The 21,766-nt window shown below is 39.3% G+C and overlaps 1 protein-coding gene across 4 annotated transcripts; it reads left to right on the top strand.

The window, feature by feature from the left end:
• Positions 1-395: 395 nt before the first annotated feature.
• LOC139458386 (GA-binding protein alpha chain-like) lies at positions 396-16,465 on the top strand. Of its 4 annotated transcripts, none has more exons than XM_071239799.1 (11): positions 396-478; positions 4,006-4,128; positions 5,582-5,756; positions 6,261-6,345; positions 7,464-7,541; positions 8,581-8,718; positions 10,012-10,224; positions 10,963-11,028; positions 11,922-12,008; positions 13,853-14,076; positions 15,810-16,465. In XM_071239799.1, the coding sequence occupies exons 2-11, from the start codon at positions 4,016-4,018 to the stop codon at positions 15,990-15,992; spliced, it is 1,362 nt and encodes a 453-aa protein (XP_071095900.1). In that variant the 5' UTR covers positions 396-478; positions 4,006-4,015; the 3' UTR covers positions 15,993-16,465. The 4 variants fall into 4 exon arrangements, with proteins under 4 accessions (XP_071095900.1, XP_071095898.1, XP_071095901.1 ...); XM_071239797.1 differs by lacking the exon at positions 396-478 and adding an exon at positions 2,395-2,537; XM_071239800.1 differs by lacking the exon at positions 396-478 and adding an exon at positions 2,395-2,537 and having other exon boundaries at positions 7,467-7,541.
• The last annotated feature ends 5,301 nt before the right edge of the window (positions 16,466-21,766 follow it).

Genomic DNA, 21,766 nt, shown 5'->3' on the forward strand with positions numbered 1-21,766 from the left:
ACACAATAACACATACTGGGTGTTCTGGAAACTACTGTTTGTTTGTTTGTTTGTTTACCCCCGCACCCACCAATATGCCAGCTGTAATATGACGAAGGTCTGTAAATAATCGAGTCTGGATCAGACAATCCAGTGATTGACCATCCGTCAGTTGGCAATCTCATTATAATCAGATCTTAGTTCTCGCTGCCGCTAAAACTAAGATCTGATTTGAATGAGATTGGCCAGTTGGAAAATAATGTTTGACATGAGGAAAGAAACACGACACGTGACAACCCGGATGTGTAGCTGGAGGAAGTCCGGGGTATCACAACTATATCCTCATCAGACTGTTTCTTTGTCGATCGTAATATTTCTGTAGCCTGAAACATTTCTGTCATCAGTGATATTGCTAATCGAGTCTGGATCAGACAATCCAGTGATTGACCTCGTGAGCATCGATCTAAGCAACTGGGATACGATGACATTCATCCACTAAGTAAGTATCCCGTCAGTTGGACACTAATGTTTGATATGAGGGAAGAGTGAGTGAGTGAGTTTGGGTTTTACGCCGCTTTTAGCAATATTCCAGCAATATCACGGCGGGGGACACCAGAAATGGGCTTCACACATTGTACCCATGTCGGGATTCGAACCCGGGTCTTCGGCGTGACGAGCGAACGCTTTCACCACTAGGCTACCCGACCGCCGATATGAGGGAAGAAACACGTCACCTGATAACCCGGATGTGTATCTATGTCACCATAAGCTTGTTTCTATGTCAATTGTACAAATTCTGTCATCTGTGTAATATTTCTGTCGCCTGAAACATTTCTGTCACATGTAATATTGCTGTCATCTGTGGCATTTGTCATCTTTAACATTTCTGTCATCTGTGATACATCTGTTATCAGTGGTATTTCTGTTATCTGTAATATTTTCGTCATTTGCAATATTTCTGTCATTTGTCATTTTTCTGTCATCTGTAATATTTGTGTCATTTGTAATATTTCTGTCATCTATAATAGTTGTCATCAGTGATATTTCTGTCATTTTTAATATTTCTGTCATTTGTGTAATATGTCTATCATTGAAGTATTTCTGTCATCTGTAATAGTTGTCATCAGTGATATTTCTGTCATTTGTAATATTTCTGTCATTTGTGTAATAAGTCTATTATTGAAATATTCTATCATCTGTAATATCTCTATCATCTGTAATATCTCTATCATCTGTAATATTTCTATCATCTGTAATATTACTGTCGTCCCTAATATTTCTGTCGTCCCAAATATTTCTGTCATCAGTGATATTTCTGTCATCTGTAATATTTCTGTCAACAGTAATATTTCTGTCGTCCGTTATATTTCTCCTAACACTTCACCTGTTTACTGCATGCTTCCTCGGCCAAATCACTTTGTGGTTTGGATATCATACGCAACGAACCCCAGCCTCTGTTGTATGCTCTAGAAATACGTGTATAAATATTACGTTTCCTTCACGTCCCTCCATCCTATTTGACAAGAAAATACAAATATCTTCCATGGTCTAAATACAATTTTGAAATTTATATGTACTGCCTTCAGGGTATGTGTGCCAGATGCCCTCCCACCTTGTTTGCAAAACGCTTCGATGTTGTACTGGGATTTCAAGGGCGGGTCCGGCAATTTTAAAAAAGAGAGGGGTCCAAAATATCAAAATCCTCTCTCAGATAATTTATAATTTTACTCTCTACCAAATACGTGTGGTTCCCCGACACCCCACACCCTTCACCTCCCACAACCCAGCCCCGACACACACGCACACACACACACACACACACACACACACACACACCGGATCCGCTTACGGTTTTTCGCACAGAATGCATTACCATGCGTGTTAATAATTAAGCTGAGGGCTAAATATTTTTTGATGTGTCACTCTTTGCAAAAAAGGGAGACGTAAATTTAATTCAACCTTTGACTTGTTGGCATCCGCGTATCAGATACACGTCATGGCATCCAGCGTACGGCACTGCGGCATCCGGAATACTATAAGGACTTGGCATCCTCATTTAAACCTTGTATCTTCAGAAGAGCACGTGTTACTTTTCCACAAATATATGAGACAAATACGTTGATTGTTCTTCGGGGTTTTATTTCAAAGCAATGAGATGGGATTCAATGTATACACATCTTCGTGTCTTCTTTCCAGTGCAACCTAATTAAGATTTCTTGTATTGAAAATTACATTTGAGAAACGAAGTCAAAGGGAAGCAACTTAGTTGTGAATAATATTTGCTATGACGTAATATTTTCGAAATTACTCATATATTTATAATGCAATTGCCATAGTAAAGAGATGACTCACACGAAATTAACGATTTGTAACTGGCTAATTTCTGTCAAAACAAGCATTGAAGCTAGTTTTATGGGAAGTACATTTGTGCGGATGTCACGTGATCTTAGGTGGTGAATTTTGCGCTTTTGTGTTCAATTTCCGTTTATCGCAAGTTTCCGGTTCGATATACTACAAAAACAACGAATATTTCAGTTGCCAGCACGATTTTAGTAAACGTAAGTATCTAATACTTTAGAAGAAGTTAGTATAAGTTGAAACCGACATTATTCTTATCTGTAAATTGAGTTTTCTTAGCATGCCACAGGCCGATGCACAGTCTATCGCAAACAGGATGTTGAGCGTGTTTGGCTTGGCCGGAAGTTTTCGATATAAACAGTAAGCAGACATCTATTTCCTCCCATGCTTCGGATATTTAATGAAGCAACGCAGTGGTGATAATTAAGAAGTCGCAACAACATGTATTTACCACTCGGAATTTTAGCAGAAATGTCGTTTTTCTATCCGCCATTTTTTCCGGTTCGTCGAAAGTGGGGCAAACTACAACAGTGTCGCTGTAGCGATTGTGTTCAACCCGGACACAGATTGGTATTTTCACTTCTTCCTGCAAGTTTAACAGGGCGTAAATTGTCGTCTGTTAGTGTCAGTGCTGTCACGTATGTAAATATCATCGCGTAATGTTGAACTTTGATTGTCATGTATGTTCTTATTGTCATCAATGACGAAAGGTTTTGACGTCATGTGTAGACATTTTTTTATCGAAAGGACAAAGTGATGGGACATATAATTTTTGGTTCCACTGAAATTTTCAAATTTCCAAAGTGCAAATTATAGTAGAGTAGTCTTTTTTCATTATAGATGTTGATGTAGAGTAGATTCTATGTACCTATAACCATTTTCAGCACATTTCTTTTTAATACAAGTGATTATTTTTGAGGAGTGGCAAACTACAGTTCAAATATTTTGTGGGAGTTGCATCTGGGGTTATGGATGCCATACATATATATGCTCTCTGCCTCATGTCATTAATCACCTGATGAAGGAGTAAACATATACTCCAAAACGTTGTGTTCCTCATAATAATGAAGTTGACATCCATAAATTCTCTTCCTTAAATGTATCACTTCTAAATGCCTTTCAAAAACCTAGCTAAGTGCTGTTACTATGTCATGTTTAGCACCATTTTGCATTTGTCAACTAACTCATGAAAGAAAAAAATTGTTGCTTTTTCTGTCATTTGTATTCTTTACTTTAACTTCATGACAAATTTAAGATACTGATTTAAATGATTAGAGTACACAGACAGACTTTTGCCTCTAGTCTGAAGCCTGTGTCAGGTGAATTTCTGTTCAGGCTAGTAAAATTCTGTTCGGTCTACACAGCTGAGTATCTTGCAGTCTCACCGGAAGAGAAGTGATCCATTACATGTCCTATGTCCTCACTGTCCATGTTCCTATTATAGTGAATTATTAATTTAGTATTGAGAATCGTAAATTTGAATCAATACAGTATCATAAAAAAAATTACCAATACATCGATGTTAGAATATATTATGAGATCCCAACTCTACATAGAGTGGAACCATTGATTAACTTTAAAGAAATCAAAGAAAAGCAATTAGAACATGAAGAATGATTACATTTGAGTATGGCTCAAAATATTATTAGAAATGAACTGTTGTTGCAGCTGGTAGATAATGAAGCGGGCTGCGTCCCCCCCGGTGTCCGTCAATGAAGATGGCACTGTGGAGATTCAAGTGCTGGAGGAGAAGCGGGCTCGTACAGAGGAGGAAGTCTGTATTGACGAGGGGTAGGTTCCATGTGTTGACTGTAATACTATACCGATGCTCAGTGTTTGACATCTGAAAAATGCCCAGCCACAATCAGGACCAACAGATTTTAGAACCTGTAGCCCCAAACTAAGGTGTCCAGGCCCTTGTTACTTGTTTGAGTTAAAGTTGAACAAAGCATTGAAAATACTTTTGATTAAAAAAAATTGAAATTCACAATCCCAAACAATTTTTATTACATATATATATATATATATCAATTTTACCATTCATAAGGCTAAAAATAAAATAGTCTCATTTCTCAGGCACTGCTGTGTCATCACAAAGTCCACAGCACATACCAATCTTGGATAAAAGCAGGAATCCGGAATAATCTTTTTGCCAATCGGACATTTGTATTTTGGTCCACCTCATATTTGAGAGTTACCATGGTTACTGTTAGACTTTCATGTTTGAATAAAATAAAATGTAAAGTCAACTTACGCTTTCTTGAGTATAGTGCACACTTTTTCCATTAAACACACCACAATGAGTTTTGATTTTTTTTTTCCCAACGCAAATTATTTAAAAACATTAACATGTTTGTAAACATTAATTTCTGCGAAATCATATGTGAAATGGCTTACCATTATTTACAGCAACCATGGTCACATTAAGGATATTGATGCCTTGAAATGAACTGTACTTGACACAGAATGGATACATATATCATAAATGCCCTGCTTTGACTCATCAAAAGTCATAATTGTTGTAGTTGACTATTGTTTGTCAGGATAACATGGTTTTACATTTCCACGGGAAGCCCAATCTCATTAAAATCAGATCTTAGTTCTCGCTATTGCTAAACAAAGATCTGATGACATCCCATTAGGGGTCACGTCAATGACCTTTCATGCGACCAATGAGAGAGTCGCTTACCAGATCATGAAAGTGACAGTCGGAATGTGATTTCTAATCATGCAATGTCGCAAAATTTAACACAGGGTATTCCGAACGATAGTTACGGGCTAAACAACTGAATCCATACAATCTAGACCATCTATTAGCCTTTCCAGAATGTTCATTTGTTCAGGTTTCAAATTTTTAATCGAGTATATTTGTCAAAATATGTTTCGAAGCCTAGTCGCCAATTTGAAATTAGTGCCGTAAAGCACGATAAAGCTGCCTTCTGATTGGCTAATGTCGACTTCATGTCAGTCATTCCATTGGTCAGTCAAAGTTCGCAAAAGGTTGGTCTGAGGTGACCCGTAATGGGATGTCCTCAGATCTTTGTTTAGCGGTAGTGAGAACTAAGATCTGATTTCAATGAGATTGCGGGAAGCCTTACAAATGTTTTTATTTGGAAAATAACCCAGACTGTCGTCATGTAGTTAGAATACTCCTGGCAATGGCATTGAACAACAATCAAAGAAACAGAACCCAACAGATGGGCCCAGATATGTCTGTGGAGACCTAATCTTGGCTGTATTTCAGTGTTATATATGAAGAGGAGATGATTCAGCCCCAGCAGCCTCCTCCTCAGTATCAGAACCTCATCATACAACACATGGACATTGCAGAGCCTCTGCTCACACTCAAGCGCCTCCTGGAAGTGCGGCTACAGTGCTCCCTTGCAGAGCACCAGTTCTATTTGCAAGACAGCATACAGGTAAGATCAGGCTTTTTCCCATCGTCATTACTTCCCAGTCTAGTAGTAATTAAAGGGTTCGAAATTCCTGGTATTCCTGGTATTAAAGTGCCAGTGGCCAGGCTGAAGGGCACCTTGTCATTGTTTGAATTATTTGAAGCCAGTGAGAAAAGTAGTCCAAAGCCTCAGTCCAAAAATATTTCTGTCCAGTAAGCTCATGCTATAGTCCATATAATAATTCATAGCACACAAATTGGCTCATGTTATAGTCCATATAATAATTCATAGCACACAAATTGGCTCATGTTATAGTCCATATAATAATTCATAGCACACAAATTGGCTTATGTTATAGTCCATATAATAATTCACAGCACACAAATCTACTAACAGTAATGACAAGAGACACATTCAGACAAGTACAGCGGTTTATTTAGACCTGTTCAGAGGCCTGGATTTAAGAAAAGAAGAGCGTGTGTGTGAGGGTTGTGATTATGATGGAACTCTGTGGTATTGTGTTGCCAGCTGGATGCCAACAAAAGCCTTGTAGATCAGTGTGTGCAGGGAGACGGCATGGTGCAGATCAACCTGGAAGTCAAGTCACAGCCAGGTGCGCTCACGGTCGCTGCAAGCTCCTACGACCACATGGTTCTCGACTGTACCGTATTCAACGTAATAAGCGGCCATGGCGATATTTGCTAATATATTTGCTAGTGCACGATCCCAGTTAGGACCCCTTCCGTTTGATCAATGTACACAAGACTTATTTATTCGTGTATAATGCGCACTCGTGTGTTATATGCACCCTTAATTATGGGCAATTAAATTCTGGAAAAATATATCTGTAGTATGTAAACATTTCAAGCTGTCAGTATAAACCACAAAATTTACAATTTCTCAACTCTGTTTTTTTTCTTCACCAAAATAATATTCTAATAAGAGCCCACTATTTCTAATTTTGAGAGGGCCTTGGATGCTTATTACGTCGAATACGGTAGTTCATAGTCTCTCATGCTTAGGGGGATGCTGGGTTAAACAGGTAACAGCAACCCTTGCACGAAGCCAGTAAATGAAACGGTTGATCATGCATATTTTGTGTCATAAATTCCTTGGGACGTTGCTCATAATGTCGATCACTGGTTTGTCTGATGCAGTCTCCATTTATTTAGAAGCTGCCATCATGTTGGTGGATTATTGCCGAGTGGACTAAAAATAGTTTAGAGAGGATATGGTGTAAATGCCCCACTGATTGAGATATTAACAGATTCAAAAGACAGAAACGTTTGTATTGTGATAGAAGTACAGTTTTAGAAATTAGCAATCCTATTGTCCTTGCCAAAATGTCCAAAAGTCAAGGTATCCTAGTTGAACTTTGGACTAGTAGAACTGTGCCTTTGTAAAGGGTTTGCTTTATGTTATAACCTCATCATTATAAGGACTAGTGGGCTAAAACTGTTAGTTTCTATCGCTGAAAGTATGTAAATACAGCGTTGGAAAATGGCACTAGTGCTGTAGTCCTTGCCAAACTGCCCAATAGTTAAGGTATCATAAGGACCAGTAGAAATTTGCCATCTTTAAGGGTTTTGCTATATGTTATCATTATAAGGACTAGTGGACTAAAAATGTAAGTTTCTACCGCTGAAATATGTCCTGTGATGTAGTGTAGTTGTCAAGACTACTGCCGTGTAGCAAGGCCGTGTTGATGTTGTGTATAACTATCTCCCTCAGCAGGTGTCAAGCCTAAAATTAACATCCTGGACATTCTGAAGACAGCAGACGAGGTGGAGACGCAGCCAGTAGAGCCAGGTAGGCAGCAGGTCATCATGTGTTTCGGGTGTCGGAAGAGAGTTGCAGCCTCAGAAGTCCTCAGTTTGGTGCTAGTCGTGCTTTAATAAGATTAAAATGTTTACTCTATTTTCATTTTCTGTCACTTAAAAGCTAAATTGAAGCATTGAACACTGGTTCAGAATTATAGCCCTCAAATGCTGCTATTCACTGAGGATCTTTGGATTTTTGCCCTCTTAGCACAATTTTGTTGTCTCTGGCTAGCAGACTAGCATGAATTTCGAAGGTTGGCCTGTAAGCATCTTCTCTGAAACCACTGGCTCAAACTGGAATTTCACATGCTTGTTCGCATCAATGATGATACCCGAATTTGTTCACGAGGTTTGAATCTGATTTTCAATATGGTGTGTGTGGTGTTGCTCATAATATCAACCACTGATTTACATAGTCGGAACATAAGTATTGACTGGCCGACATATGCAGAAATATTGCTGTGTCATGAACCATTCACTCACTCTTGAAAGTATGTGCCTGTATCAGTAACTGGCCCTGATCCTTTTGTAGAGTTTCCAATTACCTAGTAGTCACAGACTTGTCAAAAGCAAATAGCTGTGAAAGACGATAAAGATGAACCCATTGATATTGCACACAGAGATTTATCTAGGATTCCAAACTTGGCAGGCAAATTGGGGGGAAAATGTTGAAATTTGTAAATTTCTCATTTTCTTATTGCAGATACTGCATTGTTACATTGCATTCAGTGTAATGATGTGAAATTGAGACTGTTCCTCTTAGTTTGCAAGTGTAATCAGTGGAATACAGGTCACCAAGCCACCACAAACAATATTTACATGAAAAAGGAACTTATTAATTCCCAATTTGACATTTGCTTGATTGTGTCTGAATATCGACTTCTGAGCTGGTCTAGATAACTCCCTGGCGTTATTGATAATCCTGTAAACAGTACATAGATATGACATATACTTTCACATGTTCCAAGTGGATGACTCGCAATCAGAGTTTTGCTTTCAGTTTCCTTATGTTAAGTTTCTATCCTCAGTCCCGGCAGCAACTCAGCAGATTCAACAGGCTAACACAAAGGTAGTTATCCCGCTACCAGAGGAGTCGGAGAATGTCACACGGTGGATCGTGGACCAGAACTTCCGCCGGGAACAGGAGAGGCTGAAGATACCCTTTGGTGAGTAGCTGGTGCATCAGATTTTTGTGGAGAGGTGGGGATAGCACAGTGGTGAAGGTCTTCCCCGTCTTGCCAAAGGCCCAGGTTCGATTTTCTACATGGGTAGAATGTGTGAAGCACATTTCTGGTGTACCTCAGTCATATTGCTGGGTTATGGCTAAATGTAACCGTAGTCACTCAGATTATTGTGGGCAACAGTCACACAGTGGGTGATGACTTTGTAGTAGAGTTACTGAAGTAATGTGTGGGTTCTGCTGATACATGCAGAGCTACAGATAAGCCGCATATTTGCGTAAAATACCCTCTAAAACATTCAAAACCCAATTACTTTCTATTAACTTGCATACAGAAAAGCATGCGTTATCCAATGAAAAATGTAAAAACTGTAAATTGGCAAGCTAACTACATAGTGTTTATTCCTAATACAGGATATTTTCCATCCCCAAACACACAAGCGTGATAACCTCTTTGTCATATAATGTCATTCTTTAATTTTGTGCTTGAAAATTGCTTTCCCTCTCTCACAAACATTACTGAAATATTGCGTGTTTTCCTGGAATGCGCACATTAATATTTATTACGTCACAGGGTAGGTATTGTGTCGGTCAGACAGTGACAGTAGCCAATAAAGTTCCAACTGAAATCTGTTTCTTATACAGTGGCGAAGCAACATATACGCAAAACAACAATTGTTTTTACTTGCCTTTCGCGGCAATCCATCGGTCTGTCTGCTAGAGTAACTGCCCTTTCTCAAAGGGTTACTCTAACCCTAGTCTATGAGACATCACGGCCACGTTCTGAAGTTGTTGACAGTCGGCCTGTCCTTTCATAACGTTAAGAAGTGCAGTCAGTTGTACACACAACGTCAAAACAAAACAAGGTAACAATTCAAACATATTTCGGCCAAATCCAACTATTTTAATTTGTGGAGAAGGTTTCAAGCCGCAGAGGTCTACAAGCACAGATATGGCTATTGATTCCGCTTGGCTAGGCCTCGTGTCCTCGCAAAATGATATCGAAATATATGTCTCCAAAGTTGCCAAAACTTATAGAACGCCTTAGCTACGTCACAGTACGACACCGATTTTCAGTATATTAGACTGTTCTTTTGATAATTATAGCAATTATCCCTGTAGTTTATCCAGATTCCTGATGGTCATCGTCTAGGATCGCATTGCTTTAGACTTACTCAGCTGCAAGATTGCTGATGCCTCATTCGGCAATAATCACTCACTAGTGATGAAACTGATCTACTGTTCCGAGAAGTGTCAATCTCAACTCACTGTTGTACAGACCCAGTCCAGTGGAGCGAGGTGCATGTTCGCCACTGGATACAGTGGGCAGTGAAGGAGTTCGCGCTGCAGGCTGTGGACATCGACAGCTTCCGGTTGGACGGCAAGCAGCTGACCGAGCTCACACACCCAGAGTTCATCAACTTCATCCCTCATGACCCGGGCGACATTTTCTGGACCCATCTTGAGCTGCTCCGAAAGTGTAAATTTGTTGGTAAGTAAGACCATTACGGCTCTTGTCTACTGGGCATAATGTCCCCATGGGCTGCAGACAGCCTCATGTGTTTTCTCAAATTTGAGTTCGGCTGTCTCTGCCATTGCTTTTTTCATCCACTCAAACAATGATGCAGTTTATGTTAGTAGATTATATTGGTATATCCTTGTTTATCCAATAAACTATCAGCTTTATTTGCAGAAATTATTAAACTTTATTCAAGGAAAAGAGATACAAATCATGTTTATGTATGTAAATAGTTATTGGAAACGTTATGTAGGAGGAAATGCAAAGTTTAATTGTCAAATGCTGGGCTGGCTATCGGACGCCGGTTGACATCGCCAGTGAAAAAAAATGTGAGATCTTCGACTCCGTGTATAAGACGACCCCCCTTCTTAACCCCCTCATTTTAGGTACGAAAAACTCGCCTTATACACAGCGATATACAATAAAATAAAATACTAATTACATTAATATTTATGTATTTTGTTTCATTGTTGACTTTAGGAGGAATAATTTGCGAGTACAATTAGTAGCAGACATGTTTATTTTTGTGTCTAAATATGTGTAGCAATAGAATTTAGTCACCACAAGATATTTTTCAAGGTAGTCATTTGGCTACCTCTGAATTTTAGAAAGTAGACAAATTGAAAATTAGGTCGCATTGGCGACCATTTTAGTCGCAACTTTGAGGCCTGTAAGTCGACGCCTGTTGAATATGTTGTTGTTGTGTTTCAGCCGTGATGCAGCAGCCGACACCTCACGCCATCACAACCATCACAGTTTCCACGTCCGACACAGAAAGTAGGTTGTGGCGAATACATTGTGCAGTTTGGTCTAATTTTAAGACTTCTATGAAGATCTGAGATAAAAGTGGCCTTCAACAACCATGCAACCGAACAAGACTGGTTATCAGGTTGTCAGGCTCACTGACTTGGTTTATACATGTCATCGGGGCGGTCGGGTAGCCTAGTGGTTAAAGCGTTCGCTCGTCACGCCGAAGACCCGGGTACAATGTGTGAAGCCCATTTCTGGTGTCCCCCGTCGTGATATTGCTGGAATATTGCTAAAAGCGGCGTAAAACCATACTCACTCACTCACTATACATGTCATCGTATCCAAATTGTGTCTGGATTTTCTGATCCAGGCTTGACGATTGACCATGTTTGCAGAACACCGTCATAGAGCTGGAATATTGAGGAGGGTGGTGTTAAACCAAAAGAAACATAATGCTATTTAAGTACACAGAATCAGACACTGTTGACAAATGAAGTGTGAAGTGTTCTCACTGATAATGGAACTATTGGTACATTGGTGGATGTCGTGTTGAGGATGCATTCATTAATATTCCACCCGTGAAGATCCGGAGAGAATAGGTCTTCAGCAACCGATGCTTGCCGTAAAAGGCGACTGTGCTTGTCGTAAGCGGCGACTAATGGGATCGGGTGGTCAGACTCACTGACTTTGTTGATGCATGTCATCGTATCCCAGTTGCGTGGATGGATGTTCATGATATCTGGACATTAATCATTGGATTGTCTGGTCTCGATTATTTACAGACCGCCATCATATAGCTGGAATATTGCTGATTGCGGCATTAAACAACAAAGCAACCAAACCAAACCCTTCAATGCACATGAGCATTCACAAATGATAAGGCTGACCTCAGGTTAACTGTGTGGATGTTGTTTTTGCAGATCGTGTGAGATCATTATCCAAATCTTCCCGTCCAAGGTCTCCAAGAATCACAGGAGAAGAACGTTTATCTCCAGGAAACAGAACTGGTGGGTGCTTTAGTGTTCATTCTAGAGCTAGGCATTGCCACATCTTTTTTCAATAATGATGTAAGAATTATCACCTACATGTGCCAGTTGGCCACCGGGTTTCCAATACGAAAAAAATCTCATATCATCTACATGAGCATGATGAGACCTGTGTAGATCAGGGTTAGAATAGGTCTACAACAACCCATGCATGCCGTAAGAGGCGACTGTGCTTGTCGTAAGATCAGTTGTCAGGCTTCAGTGACTTGGTTGGGTTGATGCATGTCATCGTATCCCAATTGGGTGGATCAATGCTCATGATATGAATCACTGGATTGTCTTGTCCAGTCTTAAATACTTACAGACAGCTGTAGGGGGCACGGGTGGCCCAGTCGTCTAAGGCGCCGTGATTCGCTGTGCAGAGTTGCGTCCCATGGGCATGCCAGAAACCTATGATGGTTAGTTCGAATCACGGTTCGCCCCGGTCATGTTTAAAGGTTTGTCAGCACCATGCTCTCAGGTTTCACCGAAGTGGTAAACGTCTGAGACATGCATGACTTCGGACTTTTCTCCCGCATTAAGCTGACATGCTGTGATATAACTGGAATTATGTTAAAAGCGGTGTTAAACCCAACTCACTCACTACAGATCTCCGTCATATAGCTGGAATATTGCTGAGTGTGGCGTTAAACAACAAACCACCCAACTGTCCAACATATTCCATAGTTTACGAGCCTTCTGTTGGTTTCTTTGGTAGGCGTGAAGGTGGAGTTCATTAGCAAACTCGGTTCAGTGTTTTCAAGGGAATGGTTGGAATTCCTGGTAAACAATGTCGGAGCACCAATTGACATAATAATGAGGCTGACATTTCTAAAGGCAGTCCACTTGGTCAAATAAAGTCAAATGTTTTGCGATTGATCAATGGCTACTGCAGCAACTCACGGCCTCAACGAACTCAGTAATTTTTTGCCAATTTTGGCTACATGCCTATTGTGTGGAGGCTTGTTGGTGTTGTCATGACAATTAGAATTGTCTGTCTTAAGCATGTAACATAGATAATGCATCTTGGTGCAGAGTGGATGTTCAATACACAGGGATGTGAAATCTCCGCGGAAATGCGGAAAATCGCGTTTTATAAAACAGTAGTCCTCGGGAAAAATCATCTTCCGTGTAAAAATATAATCAAAGATACAATACAATTGCAGTGCTGCCAACCACGACGCCATGCTATTGACCAGTTGTTAATCAAAAATAGTCCCATCCGCACAGATTGTTATAAAACACTGTTTAATGAAGGTGTATTGTTATTCAACGGGGATCTCTTCGCGAATGAGTAATAAATGATAGTACACCTCAATGTTGTGAAGTATCTCAATCTAAGGTCACACTGTTATTATGGCTTACAGATATTTTTGACAGACAATTACTGAAATAGTATTATGAAGCTATTTGCATGTCTCAATATTATTCCAAATTGCATTATTTTTGCCATTTGCAATTTGATCAATTGGTTTACTTCAGTTGGAAAAAATAAATGCTTATTCTGTGTGAACTACTTTGATTTAATATTTTGCTGATTCTGGCTCTGGTTGATTGAATCTGAAAACGAAATCATGAAAAAAGGTGTGGTCTAATTGTAATTTATGAGCAAATTCAACATAGCAAATCTGAAGCACTATGATATCAAGATTTTGAAAGAATAAGGGAAGACAAGAAGAAATGTCAGAAAAGACCACTTTGAAACTGACTTCCTATGAACAAAGTGAGACAGTCTGAAGCACTATGGTATTTTTTGAAAGAATCTGTGAAGACAAGAAGATGTTTTAGAAAGAACAGGTTTGAGACTGACTTGATGTGTGTTTCAGGGAACAACGGACAGATCCAGTTGTGGCAGTTCCTCCTGGAGCTACTGACGGACAAGGACTGCCGGGAGATCATCCAGTGGGTTGGGGACGAGGGGGAGTTCAAGCTCAACAACCCCGAGATGGTGGCCCAGCTGTGGGGACAGAGGAAGAACAAGCCCACCATGAACTACGAGAAGCTCAGCCGTGCCTTACGTTACTACTACGATGGAGATATGATTGCTAAGGTGAGTGAAAACCAAACAGCGTTACTCGTACCCCTTGTAGAGATTACAGGTTGGAATAGATCCCCCAGAAACCTCATCTTCCCGAGGCAAGAGAGTTAACTGACTTTTAAAGTCCAGTTTCCACCCTTGCCGAACTAGGCCGGAATTCCTGGGCTCGATCGTAGCGCCACCACTGGCTTACGAGTTATGTCCCTTCTATGCCTCTCCCATAGACCAATCAGATTCCACCTTTCGCATCACTTGCATTTGCTTCAAACAAAACAGCGGCGCCCAGTCACGACAATCTGATCGATAATCAAGATCTGTATATTGTGATAAAACGAGTCTTACATCATGAAATGCATTAAATCATTTGAGCACTTGGATGAAAAACATAAAAAGATTTAGAAAATATCTGTTGACAATGAGTTAACAGTGCACATGCTTTGCAAATCCTGCAATCGACCAAAATCTGCTTGACAGTTTACGAACCGGATTTCGATTTCGGAACACGATTTTGATTGGACTATGCATAGACTTGTTAGTCCGGCCAAAATGTAACTCCATAATACCAGCCTAGTTTGGCATGGGTGGAAACTGGACTTTTATAGTCAGACTCATTAAGAGGAAACAATCCTTCCCAGACTCATTGGATGGTTGCTTACAATAGCAATCACTGGATTATCTGGTCCAGACCTTTTGACAGGCAGATGGAATATTGTTAAGGGCGATGTTACACAACAAAGAAAGATATGTTATGCAATAGATTTCCTCAAACATATTTGTTGCTAAGGGTGCGCAGTATTAACGGTATATTGGTAAATTGAGGTTCATTCTTTCCACGATACTTACCACAATATGATTTTTAATGCTTGGTATTTTGGATGATTTCAAATAGCGACTTTTATCATGTGTTTAATGTGATACACTGTAAGTGTAATACTTGCCAAATACATGTACCTTCGAAATGTTCCGTAATTCCAAAATGTTGGTTTCGCATTCTGGAGTTTGTCTGTGGCAGTGGTGTAACATCAAGCCGTCACTGTCCCAGAGCTTTCATCCTTGCGTATGTATTAAATGAGTAAACATTATTGTTGTACCGGCATCTTGTTTTATTCAATTTATAAACTTCAATTCATACATTGATGTTTCAAATTGCTTCTTAGTTCAAAAATTTAGAATTATACAATACAACGTGATACGGATCATAATATGGTCTTGTGCATTGTAAAATATTGTGATACACTTTAAACATCCCTATTTGTTGCACACAAAGAGGGCGGTGGGGTAGACTAGTGGTTGAAGAGTTCACTCGTCACTCTGAAGACCTGAGTTGGATTCCCCACTTGGGTACAATGTGAGAAGCCCATTTCTGGTATTGCCCGCCGTGATATTGCTAGAATATTGCTAAAACAAAAGCGGCATAATAGCCAACTCACTCGCACTTACATATCAGAGTTGCGTCCCTTGGGCACCCCAGAAACCTATGATTGTGGGTTCGAATCCCGGTTCGCCCCGATTATGTTTCTAGGTTTGTCAGCACCATACCCATGTTCGTGGGTTTCACCGAAGTGGTAAACGTCTGAGACCTGCATCACTTCGGGCTTTCCTCCCACATTAAGCTGACACGCCGCGATATAACTGTAATACTGTTAAAAGCAGCGTTAAACCCAACTCACTCACTCACTTACATATAAAGAATGACCTTGGTGTATTGGAGAAGTGAATAACATGTGTTTCTGTATGTTTGCCAGGTGCATGGGAAGAGGTTTGTGTACAAGTTTGTATGTGACCTGAAGATGTTGCTAGGCTACAATGCAGGGGAGCTGAACCGACTGGTCGGGGAGTCGGCCGAGAAGAAGCTACAACGAGTGCGGGAGAACCTACGCCCCCTGGGTGTCAAACGTGTGGATCAAAAGACACAGACCATGTGCTAGACTGTGACAAGCCTTACCTGTGTAAACCAGTAGCATAGTGTGCTGTCCAGTGGCACCAGAACTACTCTCGTTCACACAGAACGTGTGGACACGAAAACAATGACCAACCGGTGCCATGACTGGGCGCCCCGATTTACTTGATGACCAGTGGGCAGCTACAGTGCTTTGTACAGATAATCTGAATTCCATTGTGAGATCTCAGCTGGGCGGTCAGCTATGTGCTGCCAATCTGTCCTGGGCTCTGTGTGTGTTTGTGTGAGAGTGTACGAGAAGAATTAGTTAACACCTGAAGCTTCTATCATTTCAGTTAACTTATACGACATGCTGTTAGGGGAGCATGATTTAAGGTAAAAGGATAAGCCAATATTTGGTACCTAAAGATAGGATGATGAAGAAAACATGTTTTGTTCCCCTTAAATTTGTAGTAGTTCCTTGACAACAATATTTTTTATTATAGTTTATGGAATTTGAGGGTTTGAAGTTACAATTAGGTAAGGTTTTATCAATTCAATTAATTCAAACATTTTGGCAACTTATTGCCAAGACTTGCTGGAGAACTCCCTGACAAAGCCTCATTTAGATCCATGACTTGGTTGATTGATCCAAATGAAACCGTGATGGTTATGTTCGTAACATGTCTGATGCATTGATGCATCCTATGTTTCATCCCCTGTCGGGAAAGTGGCTTATGAAGGACGGTACAGCTGTTGTTGCTGTATCCACAATACATTTTAGCATATCTTGAGTCAATTTTGATAAAATATTTGTGTACGAAATATTGCTTTGAAAAAGTGTGAACAACGCAAGTATGATCACTCCAACTGACGGCAGTTTTAATTTACTTCCTTGTTCTGTTTTTATTCTTGCTTTAAGACACTGTTTCTGATTGGTTGATCAGACTACCATGTAGCCAATTGAAAAAGGTATTGTAAGAAGTCATGGCAGGTCACAGCAGGTCACAGCAACTGCTCAGTTTATTATTCAGGACAAGTAGACTTCATCTCCAGACATGTGAATATTTACTGTGTGCTTGCCAGGGAAGAGTTCACAATTTCTGTATTTCCACAGCCTGAAGAACCCCCTTTATCATTCATTAAACAGCAACAGCAACCCTCAGTAAGTCATCAAGGTAGCGGAGAACCCAATCTCATGATATGCATTGTTTTCATCCTTTATATTCTGTTGTTGCTTCCATTATCATGTCCCTCATGTTTTGAACATTTGTAAATATTATTTAAACATTTCCTGACTCAGTTCCTTATCAGTGCTAAGAAACCTGTTTTACTGTATGAAATACCTACTTAATTCTGATAAGGAACCCTGTTTCTACACTGCTTTGCATGGGATGAATGATTTCATATGGGGTGGAATTTACCATCGTGCTGCATGCATCTAATGAGGTGGGGTTAGTTTAGTTTATTAAATTAATATTTTTACTTAACACATTATGCAGAAACAATGTTAAACGCAATCATCATTATCATATCATCGAAGCCCATTTCAGCATTTAAGAAAACAAATTTGGACACATATTTGCTGAAATTTCATTCTGCATATATGACATATGGGATTACTAGAGGAACCAGTTTTCCTCAAGTCATTGTTTGAGACCAAATATTTTATATAGTGGTGCACAGACATAAAGTACGAACAGGATGGGTACTTTAGAGGCATTGTATTTGTGCTTTGTCGATCCTTGGAAAAATATTAAAAAAGTAAGTCTTGGGTAAAATACAGTGTTCTACTAATAGGTTATTTATTGGTGTAGGATTTCATTTGAAAGACTTTTTCAATTTCATGTCACTTAGAAATGTTTATGACAACAGCAAAGAAAATGTTTTTGCTGCCCTAGCTTGCATGGTGTGGGGATCTGCCGTCATGGGTGAAGGTGTTCACTTCCTGTAGACAAGACACCACCTATTTTACAAGACAATGCTGTCAAGAGGCATTTAGGTTATTACTTATTCTAGTCAAAAACATTTTCATGTTTCCAATGATACATTGACGACGCATCATTTACTTGAGAACCTGAAATATTTAACAAAAACTAAAATTTCTTCGAAATCGAAAATAAATTGATTATTTTTCTACCTTTTAAAGTTTTGATCAATAACTGTTGAAAAGACACCTGAAATATTATGTGGCCAGGCACACCAGTGCTGGAAAGAAAAAGAACAGGATACATTTGAGACAGATCCAGGGTATTTGCCATTTTCTTCCCTCAGCCTAGCTAGCAACTACTGTGCTAAGGGTAATTAAGTGTTTCACTACTCGTTCAAATACTCTTGATGAAAGCATGAAGCAAAGTTACTAAATCAGCAATTGTAATACTTTTCGTGAAAGCACTTTTAGCCAAATTCTGACAAGATGGCAAATGTTTAATGATAATTGATAGAGACTGTTTAAGACGGGAGTACCTTTTTTTTTTCTTTTGTATATTAATCCAAATATGGTTGCATTTATTGTGATACCTACGATGTATTTGCAAGATCAAGAAAAGTAAATCAAGACTTTTATCCTGAGTATTTTCTTGTTAGCTGAAGCAACATGTCAAAAATAATTTCATTGTCTGTTGTTTGCCAGAATTTGGAAAACATTTGGACTGATTGAGCAAGTCAGAATTGGCTGTTGTTTAGTATAGTGACTAAGGGGCCTGCCTTCTTTTGTATTGACCAAGAGTATTCTCAATGAACATTGCAGAAGATGTAGTTTACAGTTATTTCCTTCATAACCATTTCACCCCGTGTGCAACATGTGTTAATACTCGTGTACATATTATTCAACATCAGACTATGCCTCAACTTTTTGGGAACTGGTCATTTATTTTGGGGAGTTGCCAAAACTTATATATTGAGGGGGGTTAAGAAATGACAGTCCTAAAATTGGAGCCTTGCAAACTTGTTCAAAATTATAGCCCTGAAATGCTACTAGTCATTGAGGACTACCCTCACTGAATGTGTTCACTTGTCCTCAGACTTGTGAAGATCCAGGGTAGAATAGGTCTTCAGCAACCCATACTTGCTGTAAAAGGCGACTATGCTTGTCGTGACAGGCGACTGACGGGATCAGGTGGTCAGGCTCGCTGACTTGGTTGATACATGTCATCGATCCCAATTGCGTGGATGGATGCTCATGATGTCAATCACTGGATTGTCTGGTCCAGACTCTATTATTTTACAGACCGCCGTCATATAGCTGGAATATTGCCGAGTGCAGCGTTAAACAACAAACAAACAAACAAACGTGTCCTCATCACAAGGTGGTAGTGTCGGGTTAGCAAACTGGGCTGAGGCTCCAGTTTTGAAGCATTAAGAGGATGGGATAACTGCAGTCTGCCAAGCCATTTTGAGATGACTGATCCTATGTGTCCATTGGCATCATTTTCAATAGATTTTGGTCTTGACAAACCGTCATTGGCTAAGCTTTCTATCACAGAAATAATCTTTCTGGACTCGAGTTTGTGGCTCAAGTAACAGGCTGTACCTGACACTCATGCTTCTCATATATCCGGAGTGTAATATTTTATTGGTGCAGTTTGATAAGCCATTGGACAAACCCAACACTTGCCAACACCATTGGCAACAGATTCAGAAAGTCTTTTTCAGTACTGTCCGACCTAATCCATTCCAATTTTTCTAAGGTTGATGTTTTTGTGACAAATCAGAGCTCCAGATAAGCTTTTGGTGTTGTGGGTATTTCACCCATGCATTTTTAAATCATTGGGTATCAGTAATTCTATCTGGGTATTCAAGTTTCTGTTACCCACTAGTTTTACACATGTGGGTATTTAAGTTAAATATTTAAAAACTATTCATCTAGTCTCTGCAAACTGGTGTCGTGTGGGTTCGAGAGCTTTATTATTATAGGAATAAAAAATACCACAATACTTCCACACGAAAGTGGGATGGCAAATGATCATGATGTTACTGTCATCGAGTTTGGCAAGGTTGACGGAATGCCCATTTATAATTTCAAAATAAGTTGCTGATTTGCTAATCGAATACGCAGGGTTACTTCACAATATTTTGATGATACACACAAGTTTTATTTTGTAGCGTATCTGTAATGTTCGTTGCGTATTTGATACGCTTGGATTTTATTTTACTGCATTTCTGATGCGTAATTTACGCAGATGCGCAGCTTATCTGGAGCTCTGTCGGATATGAGGATGATTTTTTCAAGTGAAGAGTGCATTTGTCTCCAATATATAATGTGATTGACACTGTTACTGTAAGTATTTCCAAGTGTTATGATTATATTTGTGTTACACTACTTGTTCCTGTAGACGAAGGGGCATGGGTTGCCATAGTGCATCACTTCGGAACTTCCACTGTCAATACCAGATGAAACTGAACATACAGTTCAAAGTGGTATAAAACCACACTCATTCCTATGGAATGGCACAGTGGTCTGAGATGCCACAATTGGCTGTGCAGAGTTGTGTCCCTTGATTGTGTCAGGATCTGATAACAGATATGCCCCTTTACTTTTGTGATCGTTTGTCATCACCATACAGCTGTTTGTGGGATTCTCTAAAGTGGTAAACATCTAGCCTTTCCTCCCACTTTAAGCTGACACATTATTGAAATACTGTTCAAAGTGGTGTTTTGGCACACTCTAGATTGAGTAATTGATAGTGAAATCACATTTTTCACAATGTTATACTCATGTGTACTTACAAATACTTGTTTCTTGAAAAGAAAGAAAAAAACGATCTCTTTTGAGATGTAAACTTACGCCTTCACTTCTATAAACAGGGATGAGAATTTTCCATGGATCAGCGGAATTCCGCCAATTCTGTGATACATGCCATAGCAATATACACATAAATCATACAGTCCATTAGACACCTTTCTAACTTTCAAAGTTTAAAAAAACCAAAACATAAAATTCTCAGACCTGTAATTTAAAAGTGTAAAACAATAACATTACAAATGCAGACCAGCTTCCACTGTACATTACAGTGTTTTATCAACCCTTTTGGGTCCTATAGGCATAAGAGATAGTGAATCAACGCCAGTGTTATCAACTGCATGTCACATTAAACTCCAAAGATAACAAATGTTGGAATGATTGAAACTTATTCAATTGATGCATGAACATAGTGTTTATCTGACATTTCTGTTGTAAGAAACAATAAGTTTCAACTCCTACATGGAAATCCAAATTTATGACAAACATAAGGCCACACATACTTTGTTGGGTTTGAATTGGTCTTAGGCAACCCAAGCTTGTCATAAGAGGCGACTATGTCAGTCACTGGATTGGCTGGAACAGACTTGATGATTTATAGACTGCCCTTCTAGAGCTTGAATATTACTGAGTGCAGAGTTAAACAACAAACAAACAAACAAATGCCTGACAAGGCTCAAGATGGATCCTAAGTTTAACAGAAATGATTATTGTAGATTTAAATGCATGCTGTTTTTTTTTTCTGTAAAAGTTGTATAAATCAAAGCACCAAACTGCAACTGTTCAGTTTGAATCAACTTTCATTTTTCATCTACTCCAATATATAAATGTTAGTGTGGAAACTGCATTACATGTATTATGAAGTTAATTATTTAACTTACAGTAGATATTACAATCTTGTACATACTGATCATATCAAGTATAACTTGCAAGAATTTCCACTATGAAGAACATAGTCACTGTTATTTCTATGCACATTATTGTTCTTTTGTATATAGTGATGGTAGATGTTCCTGTACATAATGATCATGTATTATGTAATTTGTCCATGTGTGTCAGCTGTGAAGTAAAAGACAATTGGT

This window comes from Haliotis cracherodii, unplaced genomic scaffold, assembly GCF_022045235.1.
Source record: "Haliotis cracherodii isolate W230 unplaced genomic scaffold, xgHalCrac1.p SCAF_12, whole genome shotgun sequence".
Classification (NCBI taxonomy): Eukaryota; Metazoa; Mollusca; class Gastropoda; order Lepetellida; family Haliotidae; genus Haliotis; species Haliotis cracherodii.

Bases quoted from the DNA above. Each gene is read 5' to 3' on its own strand.
- LOC139458386 (XM_071239799.1), top strand. From the start codon at position 4,016: ATGAAGCGGGCTGCGTCCCCCCCGGTGTCCGTCAATGAAGATGGCACT. The intron at 10,225-10,962 runs GTAAGTAAGACC...GTTGTGTTTCAG, and splicing joins CCGAAAGTGTAAATTTGTTG to CCGTGATGCAGCAGCCGACA. The intron at 11,029-11,921 runs GTAGGTTGTGGC...TTGTTTTTGCAG, and splicing joins TTCCACGTCCGACACAGAAA to ATCGTGTGAGATCATTATCC.